The following is a 22,645-nucleotide window of genomic DNA, read 5'->3' on the forward strand; positions in this document are numbered from 1 at the left end:
AATCAATGGCCGATCAATAAAAACAATAACAGTGTATGGCCATTCAGTTTAATGGATCCCAACAGACATTTCCATTTTATGGGGCCGGGATTGACACAACATGACAATAAAGTGCCTTTTTAATTTAATCAACAATCTGGATACGCAGAGCATCACCAAAGCACCTCTGGAAAGAAAGCATTGTGGGGCGGCAGGTACCCTAGTGGTTAGAGTGTTGGGACAGTAACCGAAAAGTTGCAAGATCGATTCCCCAAGCTGACAAGGTAAAAATCTGTTGTTCTGCCCCTGAACAAGGCAGTTAACCCACTGTTCCTAGGCTGTCATTGTAAATAATAATTTGTTCTTAACTGACTTGCCTAGTTAACCTGTTATGGATAGGGGGCAGTATTTTCACGGCCGGATAAAAAACGTACCGATTTAATCTGATTATTACTCCTGCCCAGAAACTAGAATATGCATATAATTATTAGCTTTGGATAGAAAACACTCCAAAGTTTCTAAAACTGTTTGAATGGTGTCTGTGAGTATAACAGAACTCATTTGGCAGGCCAAAACCTGAGAAGATTCTGTACAGGAAGTACCCTGTCTGACCATTTCTTGGCTTTCTTGATTATCTCTATCCAAAACAGGGGATCTCTGCTGTTACGTGACACTTCCTACGGCTCCCATGGGCTCTCAGAAGGCGGCAAAAAGCTGAATCGTGGCTTTGCAGGCCCTGGCAGAAAAACATTACCGCGTTTGGATAGTGGCCGGTCAGAGTACTATGAGACTGAGGCTCGTGCACGAGTCAACTCCATGTTTACTTTCTCTCTCTTTGAACGAAAACCACCACTCCCGGTCGGAATATTATCGCTTTTTTACGAGAAAAATGGCATAAAAATGTATTTTAAACAGCGGTTGACATGCTTCGAAGTACGGTAATGGAATATTTAGAAATTTTTTGTCACGAAACGCGTCGGGCGCGTAACCCTTCGTCACCCTTGGATAGTGTCTTGAACGCACGAACACAACGCCGCTATTTGGATATAACTATGGATTATTTTGAACAAACCAACATTTGTTATTGAAGTAGCAGTCCTGGGAGTGCATTCTGACGAAGAATACCAAAGGTAATCAAACTTTTCTAATAGTAAATCGGAGTTTGGTCAGGGCTAAACTTGGTGGGTGTCAAAATAGCTAGCCGTGATGGCTGGGCTATCTACTCAGAATATTGCAAAATGTGCTTTCACCGAAAAGCTATTTTAAAATCGGACACCTCGATTGCACAAAGGAGTTCTGTATCTATAATTCTTAAAATAATTGTTATGTATTTTGTCAACGTTTATCATAATTTAGTAAATTCACCGGAAGTTTGCGGGGGGTATGCTAGTTCTGAACGTCACATGCTAATGTAAAAAGCTGGTTTTTGGATATAAATATGAACTTGATTGAACAAAACATGCATGTATTGTATAACATAATGTCCTAAGATTGTCATCTGATGAAGATCATCAAAGGTTAGTGCTGCATTTAGCTGTGATTTGGGTTTATGTGACATTCTATGCTAGCTTGAAAAATGGGTGTCTGATTATTTCTGGCTGGGTACTCTGCTGACATAATCTAATGTTTTGCTTTCGCTGTAAAGCCTTTTTGAAATCGGACAGTGTGGTTAGATAAAGGAGAGGTGTTCAGCTAGCGGAACGTCTAGATGTTAGAGGTTAACCTCTTACATCTAGGTTAACCTCTTACATCTAGACGTTCCGCTAGCGGAACACCTGCTCCAATATCCAATGATAGGCGTGGCGCGAATTACAAATTCCTCAAAAACCCCAAAACTTCCATTTTTCAAACATATGACTATTTTACACCATTTTAAAGACAAGACTCTCCTTTCAAGCTAGCATATAATGTCACAAAAAACAAATCCACAGCAAAATGCAGCACTAACCTTTGATGATCTTCATCAGATGACACACCTAGGACATTATGTTATACAATACATGCATGTTTTGTTCAATCAAGTTCATATTTATATCAAAAACCAGCTTTTTACATTAGCATGTGACGTTCAGAACTAGCATACCCCCCGCAAACCTCCGGTGAATTTACTAAATTACTCATGATAAACGTTCACAAAAAACATAACAATTATTTTAAGAATTACAGATACAGAACTCCTTTGTGCAATCGAGGTGTCCGATTTTAAAATAGCTTTTCGGTGAAAGCACATTTTGCAATATTCTGAGTAGATAGCCCAGCCATCACGGCTAGCTATTTAGACACCCACCAAGTTTAGCCCTGACCAAACTCCGATTTACTATTAGAAAAGTTTGATTACCTTTGGTGTTCTTCGTCAGAATGCACTCCCAGGACTGCTACTTCAATAACAAATGTTGGTTTGGTTCAAAATAATCCATAGTTATATCCAAATAGCGGCATTTTGTTCGTGCGTTCAAGACACTATCCGAAGTGTAAATAAGGGTCACGAGCATGGCACATTTCGTGACAAAAGATGTCTAAATATTCCATTACCGTACTTCGAAGCATGTCAACCGCTGTTTAAATCAATTTTTATGCCATTTTTCTCGCAAAAAGCGATAATATTCCGACCGGGAATCTGCTTTTAGGTAAAAAGACGAAAGAAAACAAAGCATGGGGTCGACTCGGGCACGCGCCTGAGTCTCACAGTACTGTGACCAGCCACTATCCAAACGCGCTACTTTTTTTCAGCCAGAGCCTGCAAAGCCACGATTCAGCTTTTTGCCGCCTTCTGAGAGCCCATGGGAGCCGTAGGAAGTGTCACGTAACAGCAGAGATCCCCTGTAATGGATAGAGATAATCAAGAAGGGCAAGAAATTGTCAGACAGGGCGCTTCCTGCATGGAATCTTCTCAGGTTTTGGCCTGCCAAATGAGTTCTGTTATACTCACAGACACCATTCAAACAGTTTTAGAAACTTTGGAGTGTTTTCTATCCAAAGCTAATAATTATATGCATATTCTAGTTTCTGGGCAGGAGTAATAATCAGATTAAATCGGGTACATTTTTTATCCGGCTGTGAAAATACTGCCCCCTAGCCATAACAGGTTAAACAAAGGTTAAATACAAAAATAAAAAATGTACTCAGAGGAAAAACCAAACCTTGTGGTTGAAATCTAGTTGAAAATGAAACTAGAGCTGTATACTAACTAGTCACTTTGGATTTGATGCAACATTGAGATAACAAGAAAACAATGTTGGCTCAACCACTGTGTCTGATGGTAATTTGCAGCACTTACAGTAGACGTCGACCCGTATGGACTTGATGGCCGGGGAGCCCAGGCCGTTCTCAGCCTTGCAGTAGTAGCGTCCCCCTTGGTGTCTCTGGATCTTGGTGATGTGCAGTGTCTCGTTAAACACACTCGAGTCCTGGAAGCGGTCAGACACACTGCCTGCTGTCTTGGTCCACCGGATCTGGTGGAGGAAATAGGACACATGGTTGTTTAGATGACTTACAGATGTAGGATCTTAATTTGAGCCAGTTTGCTACAGCAGGAAAATAATCCTGCAGCAACAGAAATGTTTTATTATTATGTGGATGATAATTAATGGAGATTTTTGTAGGGGTTGATACATTTTCCGTAAGGAAAAATCAAGTCTGAAATTTCAAAGTGGAAATTACAAACTTCAGAAGCCTTTTAAAAACCTCAAATATATAAAACCTCAAATATACTACACATTTCTGTTAACCTCTTTCAGCCCTGGAAAGGTGAGTCTCTACTCTCTACCAATTTCATCTTCTCATTACAACCACATCTAATACACTGTCTGACTCTTCCTCTCCTCAAAGAAGATCTGATATCTCTATCTGTTAGAGTAAAACCCTCAATCACAACTTCACTGTCTTTCACTAACTGGTGCAACACCCTTAACCTGGTAGCAGGGGGTGGTAATGAAAGGTGAACTAGCGTTCAGTTCATTCCTCTGGTCTACAACATGGAGGTGTAATTGACCCTCCATCATCTTTGTCTCTCTCCCGTTCTCATTAAAGCCTGGACAGGTGGTGCAGGGTCATGCCCCGAGGCTGACAGAGACAGAACCACTGAACATAGGGGTTAATTCATCTCTTTTTTTTAAGCTACTGCTATATCACCCCAGAGATAGACTGGATTTGCTAAGCGACAGCATACCCACACGTGTAAGTACTGTATGTATGCACATAAGTGCTCACTAACACACACACAGACTTGTTTTGCCTCCACAGTCAACACATACAACATATCTCTGCTGTCTGTGTGAGCAGAGAGGGAGCAGAAGCACATTGGAATTCAATAGGAATGCATACGCTAGAGATATCGTCGTATCGGAGACTGCTAGAATCCCATTTGATGGAGATATCATGGAATGGAGATAGCTGTTCTGTTGTATTGGATGTGGGTCCTATCCCATGTTCAGCTTCCACTCTGGACTATGTCAAAGGGCTTTAGAGAGAGAGAGAGAGAGAGAGAGAGAGAGAGAGAGAGAGAGAGAGAGAGAGAGCTACGCAGCATATCATTATCACCTCTGTTTTGTTAGTGTGTGTTTGTTAGTGTGAAATCAAATGTTATTTGTCACATACGCCGAATACAACAAATGTAGACTTTTTACCCTGAAATGCTTATTTACGAGGTCTTTCCTAACAATTCAGAAATAAAAAGCACAACATTTTTTTTCTAGAAAAGGAAATAGTAACACAATAACGAGGCTACAGTGTATGTGTGTGTCTGTGTGTGATGCATCAGAGTGGGGTTCAAACCCTAACATTCCATCTGTTGTCCAAGCTAGAGGCCAGAGTCAGAGACAGAGAGAACAGACTTCAGATGAATGTAGCCATGGACTTTATTATTAGCCTGACAACAGTCCTTCTCTGGCCTCAGGCTATTGTTCACAGTGGGGGAAGAACAAACTAACTAGCCACAGTCTTTGTATGTTGGATAAACTAGCCTTAGTTTATATGTCACATTAAAAGGGAACTAAAACTCAGAGATCTTACCCACACGCGTTAAGCACAAGTTCAACAACATGCACTCTCCCCAGAAGTTATTAAATACGTTATGAGCATAAATGAGATAGTTCTCTGAATTCTCATTCCACCATCCTTTCTCCTTCCTCTCCTTTACTTCTCCTCCAGATACAGTACCATCATAAATACTAAGAGAGACAGTGAGAGAGTGAGAAGAAAAGTGAGAGAGAGAAAGTGGGAGAGAGAGAAAGTCAGAGAGACAGAGACAGAGAGATATAGACTGAGACAGACAGAGAGAGAGAGCTGGCTTCAGCACAATTCAGTATTCTACCAGCTTATATTCTCCCATTTATTTCCTCTCCTCTGCCTTTTGTGTAAAGAGCTTTTGAGTTCCAGCAAAGCACCAATATCAGTGTATTGTTCGAGGGCCACTAAGAAGTGTGTATTCAAATAGCATCCGTGGTTTTCAAAGGGAAAGTGGTACTGTTTGTTTCACATGACGGTATACCACATCATCTGACTTACTGAGAAGCTTTGAAAGTTTTTCCGGGAGCCCCACAGCCATTTTGCTCTACACTCTTTCTTTTAAACTTCCTTTGTGTGTGTGCTAGGGTTTGTCTGTCTGTCTGGGTGCTAGGGAATGTCTGTCTGCCTGGGTGGGGGTATGTCTGTCTGTCTGGGTGCTAGGGTATGTCTGTCTGTCTGGATGATAGGGTATGTCTGTCTGTCTGGGTGCTAGGGAATGTCTGTCTGCCTGGGTGCTAGGGTCTGTCTGGGTGCTAGGGTATGTCTGTCTGTCTGGGGGCTAGGGTATGTCTGTCTGCCTGGGGGCTAGGGTATGTCTGTCTGCTTGGGGGCTAGGGTATGTCTGTCTGTCTGGTGGTTGGGTATGTCTGTCTGCCTGGGTGCTAGGGTATGTCTGTCTGTCTGGATGATAGGGAATGTCTGTCTGCCTGGGTGCTAGGGAATGTCTGTCTGCCTGGGTGCTAGGGTATGTCTGTCTGCCTGGGGGCTAGGGTATGTCTGTCTGTCTGGTGGTTGGGTATGTCTGTCTGCCTGGGTGCTAGGGTATGTCTGTCTGGGAGCTAGTGTATGTCTGTCTGTCTGGGTGCTAGGGTATGTCTGTCTGTCTGGTTGCTAGGGTATGTCTGTCTGTCTGAAGATAGGGTATGTCTGTCTGTCTGGATGATAGGGTATGTCTGTCTGTCTGGGTGCTAGGGTTTTTCTGTCTGTCTGGGTGCTAGGGTATGTCTGTCTGTCTGGGTGCTAGGGTATGTCTGTCTGTCTGGGTGCTAGGGTATGTCTGTCTGTCTGGATGGTAGGGTATGTCTGTCTGTCTGGGTGCTAGGGTATGTCTGTCTGTCTGGGTGCTAGGGTTTGTCTGTCTGTCTGGGTGCTAGGGTTTGTCTGTCTGTCTGATTGCTAGGGTATGTCTGTCTGTCTGGGTGCTAGGGTATGTCTGTCTGTCTGGGTGCTAGGGTATGTCTGTCTGTCTGAGTGCTAGGGTATGTCTTTCTGTGTTTATCCACCAGGGCATTGTGAGAGTAAGTCTGGGAGTACAGCTTGACCCTCTCTTCTCTTCTCGCTCTAAGACAAGCATTGAAGATCTGAAAGGAATGAATGTGTATTTAGCGTTATTATAATACATGTAGCTCAGTCCAAGCTGAGTTTCAATTTCGCTGATACCCATGTAGCTCTTTCTAATAATGTAGAGGGCAGTGCTTAAGGGTTAAGGGTTAAGGGCTGAGGATAGACTTATACAGGCTGAAAGAATTCTAATAAAAAAATCTACATTTGCCTGATTGGAAAGTTGCTCTCCCAGCAGTGTTGGACAACACACAGTGACAGCTAGCAGCTAATGGTTATGTGTGCAGCGACAGTGGTTGTGATGCTGGGGTTGTATGTCGGAGCATGCGTCGTCAGTTGATCTCCCACGCTGCAACACTGTACCCGCCCCCATCTCTGTCCTAACTTTGGACTGTTACCATCTTTGAGCTCTCAAGGTTTCTGAAGGAGGTGGTCAGAGGTAAGAGGGCTCTAAAAAGCCAACTGTGGCCAACTGTGGTGTAAAGTACTTAAGTAAAAATACTGTAAAGTAAGTTGTTTTTTGGGGTATCTGTACTTTACTATTCAAATGTTTGACAACTTTTACTTTTACTCCACTAAAATAAAGATGTACGTTTAACCCCATTTTCGTGGTATCCAATTGGTAGTTACAGTCCTGTCTCATTGCTGCAACTCCCGTACAAACTCAGGAGAGGTGAATGGGACAAGGACATCCCTGCCAGCCTAACCTGGACGACGCTGGGCCAATTGTGTGACGCCCCATGGGTCTCCCGGTCGCGGCCGGCTGCGACAAAGCCTGGACTCAAACTCAGAATCTCTAGAGGCACAGCTAGCACGGCAGTGCCTTGGACCACTGCACCACTCGGTAGGCCCTGTAAAGGTGTACTTTTTACTCCCATACATATTCCCTGACACCAAAAAGTACTCGTTAGATTTAGAATGCTCAGGCAGGACAGAAGTTGTGTCCAATTCATGCACCTTCATCTACATTCCCACTGCCTCTGATCTGACGGATTATACACAAACACTGCATTTCTAAATTATGTTTGAGTGTTGAAGTGTGCCCGTCTGTCCGTACATTTTAAAAACAAGAAAATTGTACGGTCTGGTTTGCTTAATATAAGGAATTGATGAATAGCATTTACTTTTACTCAAGTATGACAATTGAGTACTTTTTCCACTACTGTTGTCACGCCCTGACCTTAGAGAGCCATTTTATTTCTCTATTTGGGTAGGTCTGGGTGTGATGTGGGGTGGGCATTCTATGTTATCTATTTCTTTGTTTTGGCCGAGTAGGGTTCCCAATCAGAGGCAGCTGTCTATCGTTGTCTCTGATTGGGAATCATACTTAGGTAGCCTTTTCCCACCTGTGTTGGTGGGTAGTTGTTTTGTATTCTGTACCTGACAGAACTCTGCGCTTTTCGTTTAGTGCTATTTTTGTTCGAGTGTTTCATTGAATAATAAAAATCATGAACACTTACCACGCTGCAGTTTGGTCCACTCCTTCAACTTCCGACAACAACCGTTACAAACTTTTAGACATGTATTATTTTATTGGGTAACTTTTGCTTTTACTTAAGGCATTTTCTATTAAGGTATCTTTACTTTTACTCAATTATAACAATTGAGTACCTTTTCCACCACTGGTGGCCAAGTATGACAATAGAATGGCAAGAGAAAAACAGACGAGTGTAAGTATCACAGACTGACTGATTTCCAATGTCTTTTCAACCCAAAATACTTATTTTGAATGTCTTTGCTCGTAGGGAATACTGTTCAGTTCAACTAAGATTGAAAGGTCTGAATCACAAAATGAACAGGTACCAAATCATAAACAACAGAAGACGAATATCCAACCATCCATCCAACCAACTATTCAACTATTCAACCATCGAACAATCCAACTATCCAACCATCCAACCACACAACCATCCAAGTGGCTGTACCATAGCCCAGGGAGAATGGGGGTGTCTAGGATCACACTCCACACTCCAGGCCACAACTAACCCCTGGATAAACTACAATATCTTTAGCTATATCCTCCCATGAGTATACAATACTGGGGGCAGCTATACCCAATCTTCCCACTCCAGGGCACCAGCTACAGTAGCTATATTATTCTACAGCCTTTGGCCCCCTGACACAGATGCTAGCCTGCTAGACCCTAGCCTGCTTGACACTCATAGCTGTATACGGCAAATTTAAACCACCTGACCCTCTTACCCACCTGTCTGAACTTGACTCAGCAGATAATTGAAACAGAAATGGGCGGTGTTGGGTGTTTACTCTGTGGTGTAGCTGGCGTGATGGTGTGTTTGAGTGTGTGTGTGTGTGTGGGAGGGGGGGATTACTGTCTCTCTTTCTCTCTCTCTGTGTGTGTGTGTGTGTGTGTGTGTGTGTGTGTGTGTGTGTGTGTGTGTGTGTGTGTGTGCTCAGTGGTGTTGCTGGCATAGTCAGACTGTGTCCTCAAACACAGTGTGAGCATACAGACTGGAGGCAGGCCAGAGTCCAGGTCAGAAGATACCTCAGGGGAGAGAGAAAGATGGCTCAATCATGGGAATTACATCTCATAGTGGCTGTCACTCCAGCCATTATTTCACAGGTGCTGAGTGAAAACAGTCCAATCTAATACCTGTCTATGTCAGATTTTAATGTTTTGGTGAACCCCAAAAAAGTTGTGCTAAATCCTTTTACACACTTTTAATATGGTGAATGCCAATCGATAAACAATTTAACATTGACTTAAATCTTCATAACTTAGATTCCAGTGGGTATGGTTGCTATGTAAATTTTGCTTGGCTACCCAGACTCATTGCTCCAGCCAAACGCCACACCACGCCCATGAACGTTTCTTCTCCGACCCCTCTAGAATGCGAACACATTCGGACCATCTGATTGGTCCCAGAAACTAACGGGTAGGGCCAGAACACATGTGGGTGAAGCAGCGTTTTCGAAGTACATAATTAGCTTTGATACTCTGATTGGTTAGAGACGATCCAATCACTGATGACGTTCACCACAAACGACGTCATCACAAACGACTTTCAATTATGACAGATTCAGACTGAGATGTAGCTAACGATAGAGCAGTGGAAGAATTCAGTGTGAGTAGTCGGCCAAATGTACAATGCTGCCGAATTGAATGTTGCTTATAATGAATAGGCTAATAATTGCATCTCTTTGGAGTACATTGGGTACTTCCAGGATTTGTTTCTAATAGCAAGACCTTGCAACTGATGCTCAGAGGGTTGATCCTCTATGAACAAATACACATTGTTCTTCTGCATTATCACTGTTCACCTACATAGTGTGGAATATGTGAATGTAAGAATGAAAGCTTCTGTACGTGAGATAGCCAGTAAAATTGCCTGGCTGCGTCCCAAATGGAACGTGATTTCCTACATAGTGCAGTGCTTTTGACCAGAGCCCAATTGGCCCTGGTCAAAAGTAGTGCACTATAAAGTGAATAGGGTGCTGTTTGGGACACAACCCATGTTGTGCCCTCTTCACAATAAAAGCCAACATGCTGTATGGAACAGAATGTCACCAAGGAGAATGTTCTATTAATCTTCCAATCTAACATTCCTTTTAGTGTGTGTGTGTGTGTGTGTGTGTAAGATTTTATTATTTGACTGTCTCTATTTTCCTGAAGGGGAGGTGGGCGCAGGATGGAGAACCCCACGCTGTGAGAAAGTGGACATCTGGTTGGACGAGAGCCACAGTCTCCATCAGTGGGGGGTCTGAGGGGGATGTTGGTCATTTAAAGAGCGTTGCATGTTGATAGACATGAAAATAATGAAACGCTGGTGAAATTGGTAACAATGGCCCTGTTTAGGTCACAGTTGGCTTGCTCACTTTGTGCGGCGCTGATGCTATAACTGTCTCTCACACGTCTCAGTCAGGGTACTACCAAGGGAGCTGCTTGTTCTTACTTAGGGAGAAGGACAAGAAAACTGGGCACACACATGTTGAATCAATGTTGTTTCCACATAATTTCAATAAAATGACGTTGTATAAATGTGGAATAGAAGTTTATTTGTGCCCAGTGTGAGGTATGTCTGGTAATGGGGATGTCTTTAGGTGTACGATAATGATAAAATACTACACATTACTTTATAGAGATTACCTTCACAATGACAATTAAACTCCAATGTCATGTGAGGTCAATATGGATCAGTGGCTTTGTGGATATTGGTAGCAACACCAAAGTTGTGGGTTCAACTCCACATACAATATAAAAGTATATGTGTGTTAACTAAGTTGCTTTTTATAATGCTGCTAACTTTAAGAATACTTTCCTTTCAGATAGCAGACATTCCTTGTTTTGCTTTCAATCCCACCCATGCACCATTGGTCATTTAAAAAATGTCATGACAAGTGTTCCCCTTCCTCCTAATCAAAACTTTATCTTTCTTCTCTTTCTTGTCTATATACTATAACCTTTGGTAATAGTAATTGCCTACTCAGGGTCATGGATCTGTTCCTCTCTTGGGGGAGGAAAGAGTTAAGTCAAATTAGCATGCAGTAGAACAAACAAACTTTGAAAAAGAGGAAAAAAATTGAGGAAAAAACATGCAGTGGCTAAGACTGTGAACTCGCTGGGAAGATTTAATTATAATGAAAAGATTAACGTTATTATTCACTTACAAATCTATATTTGATTAGAGCGGACACACCTTATGTTTTACCAATAGCCTCAGGGCTAGCACACCAGTACCAACTACCCCCAAATAACCCCCTCTTCTTCTTATCTACTCTTTAGTCCCTACAACCCCCCTAACCCTCCGTACCACCCTCTACCACCCCAGAACCACCTGAGACTCAGGCTGCTCCATCCCTAAGCCCAGAGTGACAGCCCTGTTCCTCCCCTGCCATGGGATCTGACTGGGGCTCATAAGGACTCACTTTCAAAGGAAATCCTGCCTCTCCTGCTACTGCCATGTAGCCCTTTGATCTCTCTCTCTCTCTCTCTCCCCATATTTCTCTCTCTCCCTCTCTGTTGTTATCCTTCTCTATCGCTCTCCCTCCTTCTCTCTCTCTCTCACACACTTTTATCACACATTTTAATTAACAGGATAGAGGATAGAAGTCAAGGCAGGGGAAATAACAAGTTGTCACTACGGATGAGAGCAGAAGATGAATTGCGAGTCAGAGTGTTTCACTAATTTAAGTGGCCCTCACCTTTTCAATGGGAATTAAAAAATCAATAGCCTTCTCTGCATCCGAATGAACAGGACAGGACGTGTACAAATGAATGCTAAATATATCGATCAAAGGGGAATTAAATATTAATTAATGTAAATGGCGGACAATCCCGTCCCTAGATATCGCCGAGTCCCATTTAATTTGTCTAATCGAGCAAATTGGATACAATGTTGGACACGTGTACTACTTACCAGAAAAGGTAATACATTATTGTCAAGTCTTAGCCGCACTGTTGCAGAGCTGACAGGATTTTCTGTTTTACATGATAGAGAATAATGTCTGTTCTACATAAATTTATGTCCGAATGTTCTGTAATATAATATCATCTGAACTAGCCCCTTGAAGACTCATCGTGGGTGAGAATAAGCATTTGATTGAAACTGTCAAGAACCAATCAAAAGTAGTTTGCCCTGGGGGCTCAACACTTAAATTGGTTGGAATCCCAGAGCTTAATTAAACGCAGAGCATGGATGAAAAGATCCTTGTTAGGATGCTGAGGACCCACTCTGCTCTCTCCTCCTGCATTCACAACACACATCAACATGTTTCCTGTCTTTATTTATTAATTTATTTACTTGCCTTGTGATGTTGACTAGGCAGACATGGTTTCTGTTTTGTCTTCACAATTCTCATTAGATCTGCCAGCTTTTAATTATGAATATGCAGGTGCACAGTACAATACGGAGCGGCAATAATTGGGGGATTACATTTATAAGCCGGTTCAGTGGGGAGACGCGTGGAGTGAGAGCTCTGTGGCGCTGATACAGAATCTAATACAGCCCAGACCTAGCTAAGCATATGTAAGGGATAATCAAAGAGGGGCTATGAGCTCTATGGAAAATAATGAACGATGTGGAAGGTATGTTCCACAATGAGCTACCGGAGTGGAAATGACCTTCCACAAAGTTGCATTATTTTCCAGAGAACGCATGAAGCCCTGAACTGATTATCCCTTTAAAACCATGGCTATAATTTAACACATTTGCCACTAGAAATGTATTCATTTGCCGGTAGAAATGTATTCAACATCTACTGAAGTAGCTAGCAAGTTTACTAGATACTGTAGCTACAGTAGTTGCAGTTGTAACCAAAACAGACAGACTTGCTAGTTTAGCTAGACAAACCATCAGGCCTAGCTTGCTATTTTGAAAATTTAAATCAACAATACCAATACTGTTTCCAAATAGACATTTGTTTTCAAAAGCAGCTCAAACAAAACCTGTGAAAATGAACTATAGCCATTGAATTCTAACGTGCAAATATACTGTGCGTTATAAGGAATTAATGCATCTCTAGGAGACAGAATGCGTCTCCTTCCTGAGCGGTATGACGGCTACGTGGTCCTGTCATGCACAAAGTAGATGTCCTAACCGACTTGCCAAAACTATAGTTTGTTAACAAGAAATGCGTAAAGTGGTTGAAAAACGAGTTTTAATGACTCCAACCTAAGTGTATATAAACTTCTGATTTCAACTGTATATTTATTGATAAACTTTTCTAATATTAAGCACATTGAGTACAGGAGTACCTGGTTGGCATGAAAACGAACCACGGAAAAGTGTTCTTGTCACATATACTCTCTCTCCGGCGCTGTAGGTCACCATGCTGCTCATTATTACGTACACCTGTCACCCATTGTTACGCACACCAGCGCTTCATCAGACTCACCTGGACTTCATCACCTTCCTGATTACCTTCCCTATATCTGTCACTCCCTTTGGTTCCTTCCCCAGGCGTTATTGTTTCTGTTTCTTGTCATGGTTTGCACAGAAGGACAAGTTGACCAATATAATTGATCAGCTTTTGTACTATGGGGGATAGTAGATTGACATAGGCTAGTGATTTTGCTGATTGTTAGGTCCACTCATCTTGTTGGCTGATAAAAGTAGACTAAATGTGGACAGTTCTAACATCTTCAATATGCACCTCAGAATTCGGTATGAGGGACGCGCGCAGTTGCATCCCTGATGTGTCTGTCTTCATTCACTTGTAGCCTACTTCTTAGCTGAAATGTCTGTGAGAAGGACCCAATCACGTGACAGGAATTGGCTATTAAGAATGTAGATATCTGACAGAGCCATGTGAGTGAGAGGTGCTTCACAGCATGTCAGCTGGGAGAAGGGAATTATAATGATTATATTCAGCCCAAGGGCACAACGGTCACTTTGGCCGCAATAGGAATGGATTTTTTTTAGTTGCATTGCGGCCACACAAGGGGGATGTTGAGGCCTGGTGAGAACATTATCAAGTGCTTGTCAAATTGTGAATGAAAGACTGATGAAGTGTGTACAGCTTGCACAAGAAACAAATCAAAGCTCATGCATTTCATGCGACTTTTTTCAAATAATCAGAGTCCCATCATGCAGCCCTAGAATGTACAAAAAATCCAAACATATAGCCCAACGCTTGTATCACAACTAAAGTTGCATAAATAAATCTAAATTAAGCATATAGTAGAACAAGTTTCTTTGTTAACCACTCAACACAGAATAGCCTCATGTTTGCACTTCCTTTGAAATGTTTTTTGAAAAAATATAATTTCTATTTTATTAAGCTTTGATCAATTGTATTCTTAATACTATGACACAAATCTTGTCTGCTAAATGAACTAGTGTAGCCCACAGCCATATGGCGTAGCCACATCAGGACCTAACATAAGGACAACTAAGAGTATATGCTATTCTGTTCTTCTTAAAACTACATTTTCTTCATATCATGTTTCTTTAGACCTATCTAAAATAAATAATGGATTCATTGTGATGGTTTAGGCTATATTACATGGATTTACTACACTTTTTAAAATGTAGATGTTCCAAAGGTCTGCATCAGTGGCTTGTAGGCTAGGTTTGGAATCCAGGAGAAGCTAAACGTCCTTATGTTAATTAACGGTCAATTACCGTGAGACCGGCAGTTATATGCTTGACAATCACCAGCTGACATTGCATGACTGCCACAGCCCTACCCTATCCATCGGTTTTTGAATTTTTGATGCTACCTGACTGTCTAGCTTTCCTTTTGGTGATTATTAGCGAGTTGACACAGTCAAGAAACTCTATGAATGTAGGTCCATTATCATGTATGTACAGTTTAAATTTGGTTTTAGTTATTTGAAAGTATATTGAATTGGTCAATATTTCAATATACTCAAACCACGTGCCAGGTGAGGCGGTCTTATGTTTGACATCCCTGGGCTAGACTCTGGAGGGTAGGGGCTAGGGGTTGTTTCTGGACAGGCCATGGGTATTATGGTAGCTCAGTCACTCACTCTTTCATTAACCACTCTCACTCACTCACTCTTGTACTGTCTAAAAATGTTAATAGCTGTCAAACACTTGCTTCTTCTGTCCTTGGGAAAATCTCAATTGCATTTCCTTGATTCGTCACATCCTCTCTGCTCGTCTCCTCTACCTCATTGGTCTGATCCAATGGGTTTTGAGAAAGAAGCGAGGATATGAGGATTCAAGGAATTGCAATTGAGATTCTCCCCTAGTTTCCTCCATTCCTCACCTTCCTCTCGAAGCACATTGGGGTAGAGGAGTGAAGGTTTCTCCCCTCGGGATCCAATGCACTTTCAAAGAGAGGCAAGGAGTGGAGGAAATAAGGACAGAGGAAGCAAGTATTTGACAGCTAGTTGTTTATCTATTCCATTCTTCAGGAATGTTTAGCATGGCTATAAATTATATAGAAGTTGGCAAAAGCACAAACAGAATACTATGCATGACAAAGAAATATGCAGTGTCCAATTTTCATGTGACATTTTGAATGACATGTAAATGTTTTGTTGTTGCTAGGTGGAGTTATGGTGTCATTGTGCCTATTTAGACTTTTATTCCTGTAACTACACATGTGAAGTTGCAAAAAAATTATATTCTAATGTACAGTGCATTCGGAAAGTATTCAGACCCCTTGACTTTTTTCACAATTTGTTACGTTGCAGCCTTATTCTAAAAAATTTAAAATTATTTTATTCCTCATAAATCTACAAACAATACCCCATAACGACAGAGTGAAAACATGTTTTTTTGTAATTTTAGCTAAGTATTCAGACCCTTTGTTATGAGACTTGAAATTGAGCTTCGGTGCATCCTGTTTCCATTGATCATCCTTGAGATGTTTCTACAATTTGATTGGAGTCAACCTGTGGTAAATTCAATTGATTGTACATGATTTGAAAAGGCACATACCTGTCTATACAGTGCCTTGCAAAAGTATTCATCCCCCTTGGCGTTTTTCCTATTTTGTTGCATTACAACCTGTAATTGAAATAGATTTTTATTTGGATTTCATGTAATGGACATACACAAAATAGTCCAAATTGGTGAAGTGAAATGAAAAAAAATAACTTGTTTAAAAAAAAAAAAAATGAAAGGAAAAGTGGTGCGTGCATATGTGTTCACCCCCTTTGCTTTGAAGCCCCTAAATAAGATCTGGTGCAACCAATTACCTTCAGAAGTCACATAATTAGTTAAATAAAGTCCCCCTGTGTGCAATCTAAGTGTCACATGATCTGTCAAATGATCTCAGTATATATACACCTGTTCTGAAAGGCCCCAGAGTCTGCACCACCACTAAGCAAGGGACACCACCAAGCAAGCGGCACATGAAGACCAAGGAGCTCTCCAAACAGGTCAGGGACAAAGGTGTGGAGAAGAACTGATCAGGGTTGGATTGTAAAAAATATCAGAAACTTTGAACATCCCACGGAGCACCATTAAATACATTATTCAAAAATGGAAAGAATATGGCACCACAACAAACCTGCCAAGAGAGGGCCGCCCACCAAAACTCACGGACCAGACAAGGAGGGAATTAATCAGAAAGGCAAAAAAGAGACTGAAGATAAACCTGAATGAGCTGCAAAGAGCTCCACAGCAGAGATTAGAGTATCTGTCCATAGGACCACTTTAAGCCATACACTCCACAGAGCTGGGTATTTATTTTTATTTTTAACAAGGCAAGTCAGTTAAGAACAAATTCTTATTTTCAATGACAACCTAGGAACAGCAGGTTAACTGTCATGTTCAGGGGCAGAACGACAGATTTTTACCTTGTCAGCTCGGGGATTCAAACTTGCAACTTTTCAGTTATTAGTCCAACGCTCTAACCACTAGGCTACCTGCCGCCCCTGCAGGGTTTACGGAAGAGTGGCCAGAAAAAAGCCATTGCTTAAAGAAAAAAAAGAAGCAAAACACATTTTGGTGTGTTTCACAATAAAGATATTTTGCATCTTTAAAGTGGTAGGCATGTGCAAATCAAATGATACAAACCCCCAAAAAATCTATTTTAATTCCAGGTTGTAAGGCAATAAAATAGGAAAAATGCCAAGGTGGGTGAATACTTTCGCAAGCCACTGTATAAGGTCCCACAGTTGACAGTGCATGTCAGAGCAAAATCCAAGCCATGAGGTCGAAGGAATTGGCCGTAGATCTCCGAGACAGGATTGTGTCGAGGCACAGATCTGGGGAAGGGTAACAAAATATTTCTGCAGCATTGAAAGTCCAAGAACACAGTGGCCTCTATCATTCTTAAATGGAAAAAGTTTGGCACCACCAAGACTCTTCCTAGAGCTGGCCACCTGGCCAAACTTAGCAATCGGAGGGAGAATGGCCTTGGTCAGGAAGGTGACCAAGAACCCGATGGTCACTCTGACATAGCTCCAGAGTTCCTCTGTGGAGATGGGAGAACCTTCCAGAAGGATAACCATCTCTGCAGCACTACACCAATCAGGCCTTTATGGTAGAGAGGCCAGACGGAAGCCACTCCTCAGTAAAAGGCACGACAGCCCACTTGGAGTTTTGCAAAAGGCACCTAAAGGACTCTCAGACCATGAGAAACAAGATTATCTGGTCTGATGAAGCCAACATTGAACTCTTTGGCCTGAATGCCAAGCGTCACAACTGGAGGAAACCTGGCACCATCCCTACAGTGAAGCATCGTTGTGGCAGCATCATGCTGTGGGGATGTTTTTCAGCAGCAGGGACTGGGAGACCAGTCAGGACCAAAGGAAAGATGAACAGAGCAAAGTACAGAGAGATCCTTGATGAAAACCTGCTCCAAAGCGCTCAGGACCTCATACAGGGGCAATGGTTCACCTTCTATCAGGACAACGACCCTAATCACACAGCCAAGACAACGTAGGAGTGGCTTTGGGACAAGTCTCTGAATGTCCTTGAGTTCCCCAGGCAGAGCCCAGAGCTGAACCCGATTGAACATCTCTGGAGAGACCTGAAAATTGCTGTGCAGCAATGCTCCCCATCCAACCTGATCTGCAGAGAAGAATAGGACAACCTCCCCAAATACAGGTGTGCTAAGCTTGTAGCATCATACCCAAGAAGACTCGCGGCTGTAATTGCTGCCAAAGGTGTTTCAAAAAAGTACTGAGTGAAGGGGCTGAATACTTATGTAAATGTGATATTTCAGTTTTTATTTTTATACATTTGCAAAAATGTAACTTTTTTTTACTGATAAGAAGAAAAAAACTATTTCATCCATTTTAGAATGAGGCTGGTAACTAGGGATGCACGATATATCGGTAAGCATACCGTAATCGTACGATATTAGCTAAAAATGCCAACATCGGCCCGATGTCTAGTTTAACGCCGATGTGCAAAACCGATGTCAAAGCTAACGTGCATACCGATATAGCGTAGGTAGATGACGTAATGATGCCACAAAGAATATAGCGCTACACGTGCAACACAGTATTCCTAGCCTAGCCCACAATGTCTGCTGTGTGGATCGAGCAGTCAACAAGTCGAGCAGTCATTTGAAAGAGTAATTAATAATGGAATTCATTGCCCTTGACAATCAACCGTTCTCTGTCATGGATGATGTTGGCTTTCGCCAACCGGTAGAGCACCGATACACTCTACCAAGTAGGCACTATCTTTCAGATGTTGCCCTACCGGAGTTACACAGTATTGAAACTCACAATCATGAGCTACTTGCTATGGGCGTCACTGCTATTAGCTTCAGGACTGACATTTCGCCCAGTGATGTCAGCCCCATGAGCATTATGAGTCTGACAGCACAGTGGGTCGACGAGGATTTTGTACTGAGGAAAGCCGTATTGCATGCTCAAGAATGTGCTGGTTCTCATACCGCTGCTGCCATTTCAATGGCATTTGAGAACATGTTTGAAACTTGGAACCATGAACACCCCTAGCTCCATTCCAACAACTGACTCGAGAAATAAGCTCAACTGCGTCTGCATCAAACGTGACACCCTGTCATGTTATTGAAACGCCTGATCAACAAAAATGCCAACACAGACCGTCGGGTTAACTTGGATAAGTACTTTACTAGAGGCTGTGAACAAGCAATTCGGTGGCATTCTCTCTGAGCCAATACTGTGTCGCCACCATGCTCGATGCTAGGTACAAGGACCGCTACTTCGATGCAGACAAGAAACAGGGTTTACGTGAAATGTTAGACACAGCTGGACAAGATGGAAACGGACACAGTGACAATGCGCTCCGAGGAAGAGAGGCCACGGACAGACAGAGTTGAAACTTCACTGCTTGTCATGTATGATGAAATCCTGGTTGAGACTGAACAAATGAACAACGAAACAGCACAGCAAGTAAGTGAAATAAATAGGTTTTGATTATGTTTTACTGGTAATGGGGACATAAGTGAATGCCAACAAAATAACTTTTTGTGTGTGTGTGTGTTTCAACTATATAACTGTACTATTATGCTTAAAAGGCTGCTAAAATTCTAAATAATGGTTATCGGTATCAGTATAATTGTTTTTTGGCAAGGAAAATATTGGATATCAGTATCAGCCAAAAATGTTTAAAAAAAAATCCCTATCTGTAACATAACAAAATGTGGAAAAAGTCAAGGGGTCTGAATCCTTTCCGAATGCACTGTACGGTATATCGAAACATTTAGAAAATTTGATCCTGATTTCACAAGTTTGCCCCTTTATTTATAGAAAGACTCATAGATGCCTCTACTAATGATCGTACTATTGTGCTCAAAACATGCAATTGTAAAGTCTAAGAGGACTGGATATCTTCTGACCTGGGTAGCAAAGTGTTCAGAAAGAGTAATTGGTGAGTGCAGTAAGAGTTCTTATTGGCTCAACAGAGTGATTGGTGGGTGAAGTGAAACGTTAGCGTCCTGATTGGCTAAACTGAGTGATTGGCAGGTCGACTGACCTGTGGCCGTGGGTGTCCTGTGACAAGACAAGTGAGTTCAAGGGTCTCTCCCTCCCGGATTGTGTACACCCTCTCCGCGTGGCGCTCCTCCTCAACGTTACAGGCGTGGCCCGAGTGGACAATGCGAACCGTAGGGGGCGCTGTAGAGGACAAACAGAACAGTTAGTACATCTCAATCATTACAAGAAGAAAGTCAAAGCTGCAACGTCCAAATTAATTCACACAATTCACATTGGAAATCCTATAACGTATAACTGGGGAATTAACATTTTGTGAATATTTTGAGTAAAAAAACTGTGTGAAGAATTGAGAGAAGAGACATTTTATTCATTTCTATGCACTTCTCCTCAGCTTTTTGGATAACATTGTACTGTGTATCTGTATCCCTTCTCTCTCTTTAATTTTACAAACCTGGGTAAATCTGAATCGATCCAGACGCCATCTGGATGAGCTCAGAGACAGGGTATCAGTTTTAACAGAGTCAGGAGAGTAGTGCTGACACACACACACACACACACACACACACACACACACACACACACACACACACACACACACACACACACTAGAGTCGTGCAACTGACTAGGTATCCCCTTTCCCCTTTTCCTAACACACACAAAGACACTTCCCCCATTGATTTCTGCCCGTTTAATGCAATAATCACCCAAATTGGCCCTCTTATCATACACACAATGTAATATCTGTGAGGTCTTTGGCCTGATTTTCACAGTCATGGGTTCTGCTTTGTTTTGAGGATGATGGTTCAAATGAACAGCATCTGCAGGTATCATGCCTATTACTTTATATTTGATAGCATTGCAGGTAGTCTGTCCTCATTAAACATCAAAACACCTAAAACAAACATCTAAATCCAACAACCCAGAAGCACGCAGAATCGCTTTTAGTGGAAACAGTTTGGAAACACGAGAGTTTCTATTTGACAAATTGAGGTATGTTTATGCCCGTTTCGTTCCATTTGCTTCCAAAGGGTTTTTCAACAGAATAGGCACAATGAAGACACCCCTGATCACATGCAAACACAGTTCACTTGCATAGCAGCCACATACAAACAGCTTGCTGCATATATAATTCCTACTCGCACCTATGTATGCCCTCTCCTCCTCACACCTTTTCCCTTCGCTTGTGGACTTCAGTCCACAACACATCAGCTGTCTGTTACCAGACCAAAAAAACTTCCCAAGCCAAACCTTCATGTCATGACTGCTAACTGCTACACACAGTCTACATTGTTTTCATGTCATAGTCAACACATCTACTAGAACAAACGCTTTAGTAAACTCGCTACAATCCTACAGTACAGTGTACAGTCAGCAGCAAGTAGTTAAGCAGTTACACTTGTGGGCACCGGTAGCAATAAATTAATAAAACCAAACGCTTACCTTGTGTTGGATAGCCATAGCCATAGCCAGCTAGCTAACATAGCATCCCTCTCTGTTTGAGCAGGGTGTTTAAGTAGTCTAAATGAGCTAGCTGCATTCCATGCTAGCTAAGTAATACTGTATCTAGTATCTCTTTCTCTTTCTGTCTCTCTCTCTCCTTAATTTTGGAAGAAATGAATTTGTTCAAAACTGTTCAATTGTCTTTCTCTCTTTTTGAGTCAGCTACTCACCACAGTTTATGCACTGCAGTGCTAGCTAGCTGTAAGTTATGCTTTCAGAACTAGATTCATTCTCTGATACTTTGTTTGGGTGGACAACATGTCAGTTCATGCTGTCATAATTAAATCAAATCAAATTTTATTCGTCACATGTGCCGAATACAACAGATGTAGACCTTACAGTGAAATGCTTACTTAAGAGCCCCTAACCAACAGTGCAGTTTTAAAAAATACGGATACGAATAAGAGATAAAAGTAACAAGTAATTAAAGAGCAGCAGTAAAAAATAACAATATCTACAGGTGGCGGTGCTGGTACAGAGGCAATGTGCGGTGGCATTGGTTAGTTGAGGTAGTATGTACATGTAGGTAGAGTTAATTAAAAGTGACTATGCATAGATGACAACAGAGAGTGGCAGTGGTGTGGGATGCAAATAGTCTTGGTAGCCATTTGACTAGATGTTCAGGAGTCTTTTGGCTTGGGAGTAGAAACTGTTTAGAAGCCTCTTGGACCTAGACTTGGTGCTCCGGTACCGCTTGCCGTGCGGTAGCAGAGAGAACAGTCTATGAGTAGGGTGGCTGGAGTCTTTGAACATTTTTAGGGCCTTCCTCTGACACGGCCTGGTATAGAGGTCCTGGATGGCAGGAAACTTGGCCCCAGTGATGTACTGGGCCGTTCGCACTACCCCAAGCAGTTGCCATACCAGGGTTAGAGTCCCGCTCCTTGAAAGCGGCAGCTCTAGCCTTTAGCTCAGTGCGGATGCTGTCTGTAATCCATGGCTTCTGGTTGGGGTATGTACGTACGGTCGGATTTGGTGTACTCCTCAATGCCATTGGAGGAATCCCAGAACATATTCCAGTCTGTGCTACCAAAACAGTCCTGTAGCTTAGCATCTGCTTCATCTGACCACTTTTTCATTGATCTAGTCACTGGTGCTTCCTGCTTTAATTTTTGCTTGTAAGCAGGAATCAGGAGGATGGAATTATGGTCAGATTTGCCAAATTACTGTGTAACTTTATGGAAGGGGGTGAGAACCATGAGCCCTCCTCGGTTTTCTATTGAAGTCAATGTACCCAGAGGAGGACAGAAGCTAGATATCCTCTGGCTACACCATGGTGCTACCCTACAGAG

At 42.1% G+C, this 22,645-nt stretch overlaps 1 protein-coding gene across 2 annotated transcripts in view; it reads right to left on the minus strand.

Annotated features, from left to right (window-relative positions):
* Positions 1-22,645, minus strand: part of LOC106608081 (MAM domain-containing glycosylphosphatidylinositol anchor protein 2) — a 398,494-nt gene that overhangs the window by 256,845 nt on the left and 119,004 nt on the right. For both annotated transcript variants that reach the window (XM_014205777.2, XM_014205779.2), the window contains exons 2-3: positions 19,896-20,035; positions 3,257-3,431 (exon numbers count right to left, since the gene is read on the minus strand). In XM_014205777.2, the coding sequence (XP_014061252.2) occupies positions 3,257-3,431; positions 19,896-20,035 (315 nt within the window). The remainder of the gene's footprint in view (positions 1-3,256; positions 3,432-19,895; positions 20,036-22,645) is intronic.

Source organism: Salmo salar, chromosome ssa06, assembly GCF_905237065.1.
Source record: "Salmo salar chromosome ssa06, Ssal_v3.1, whole genome shotgun sequence".
Lineage (NCBI taxonomy): Eukaryota > Metazoa > Chordata > Actinopteri > Salmoniformes > Salmonidae > Salmo > Salmo salar.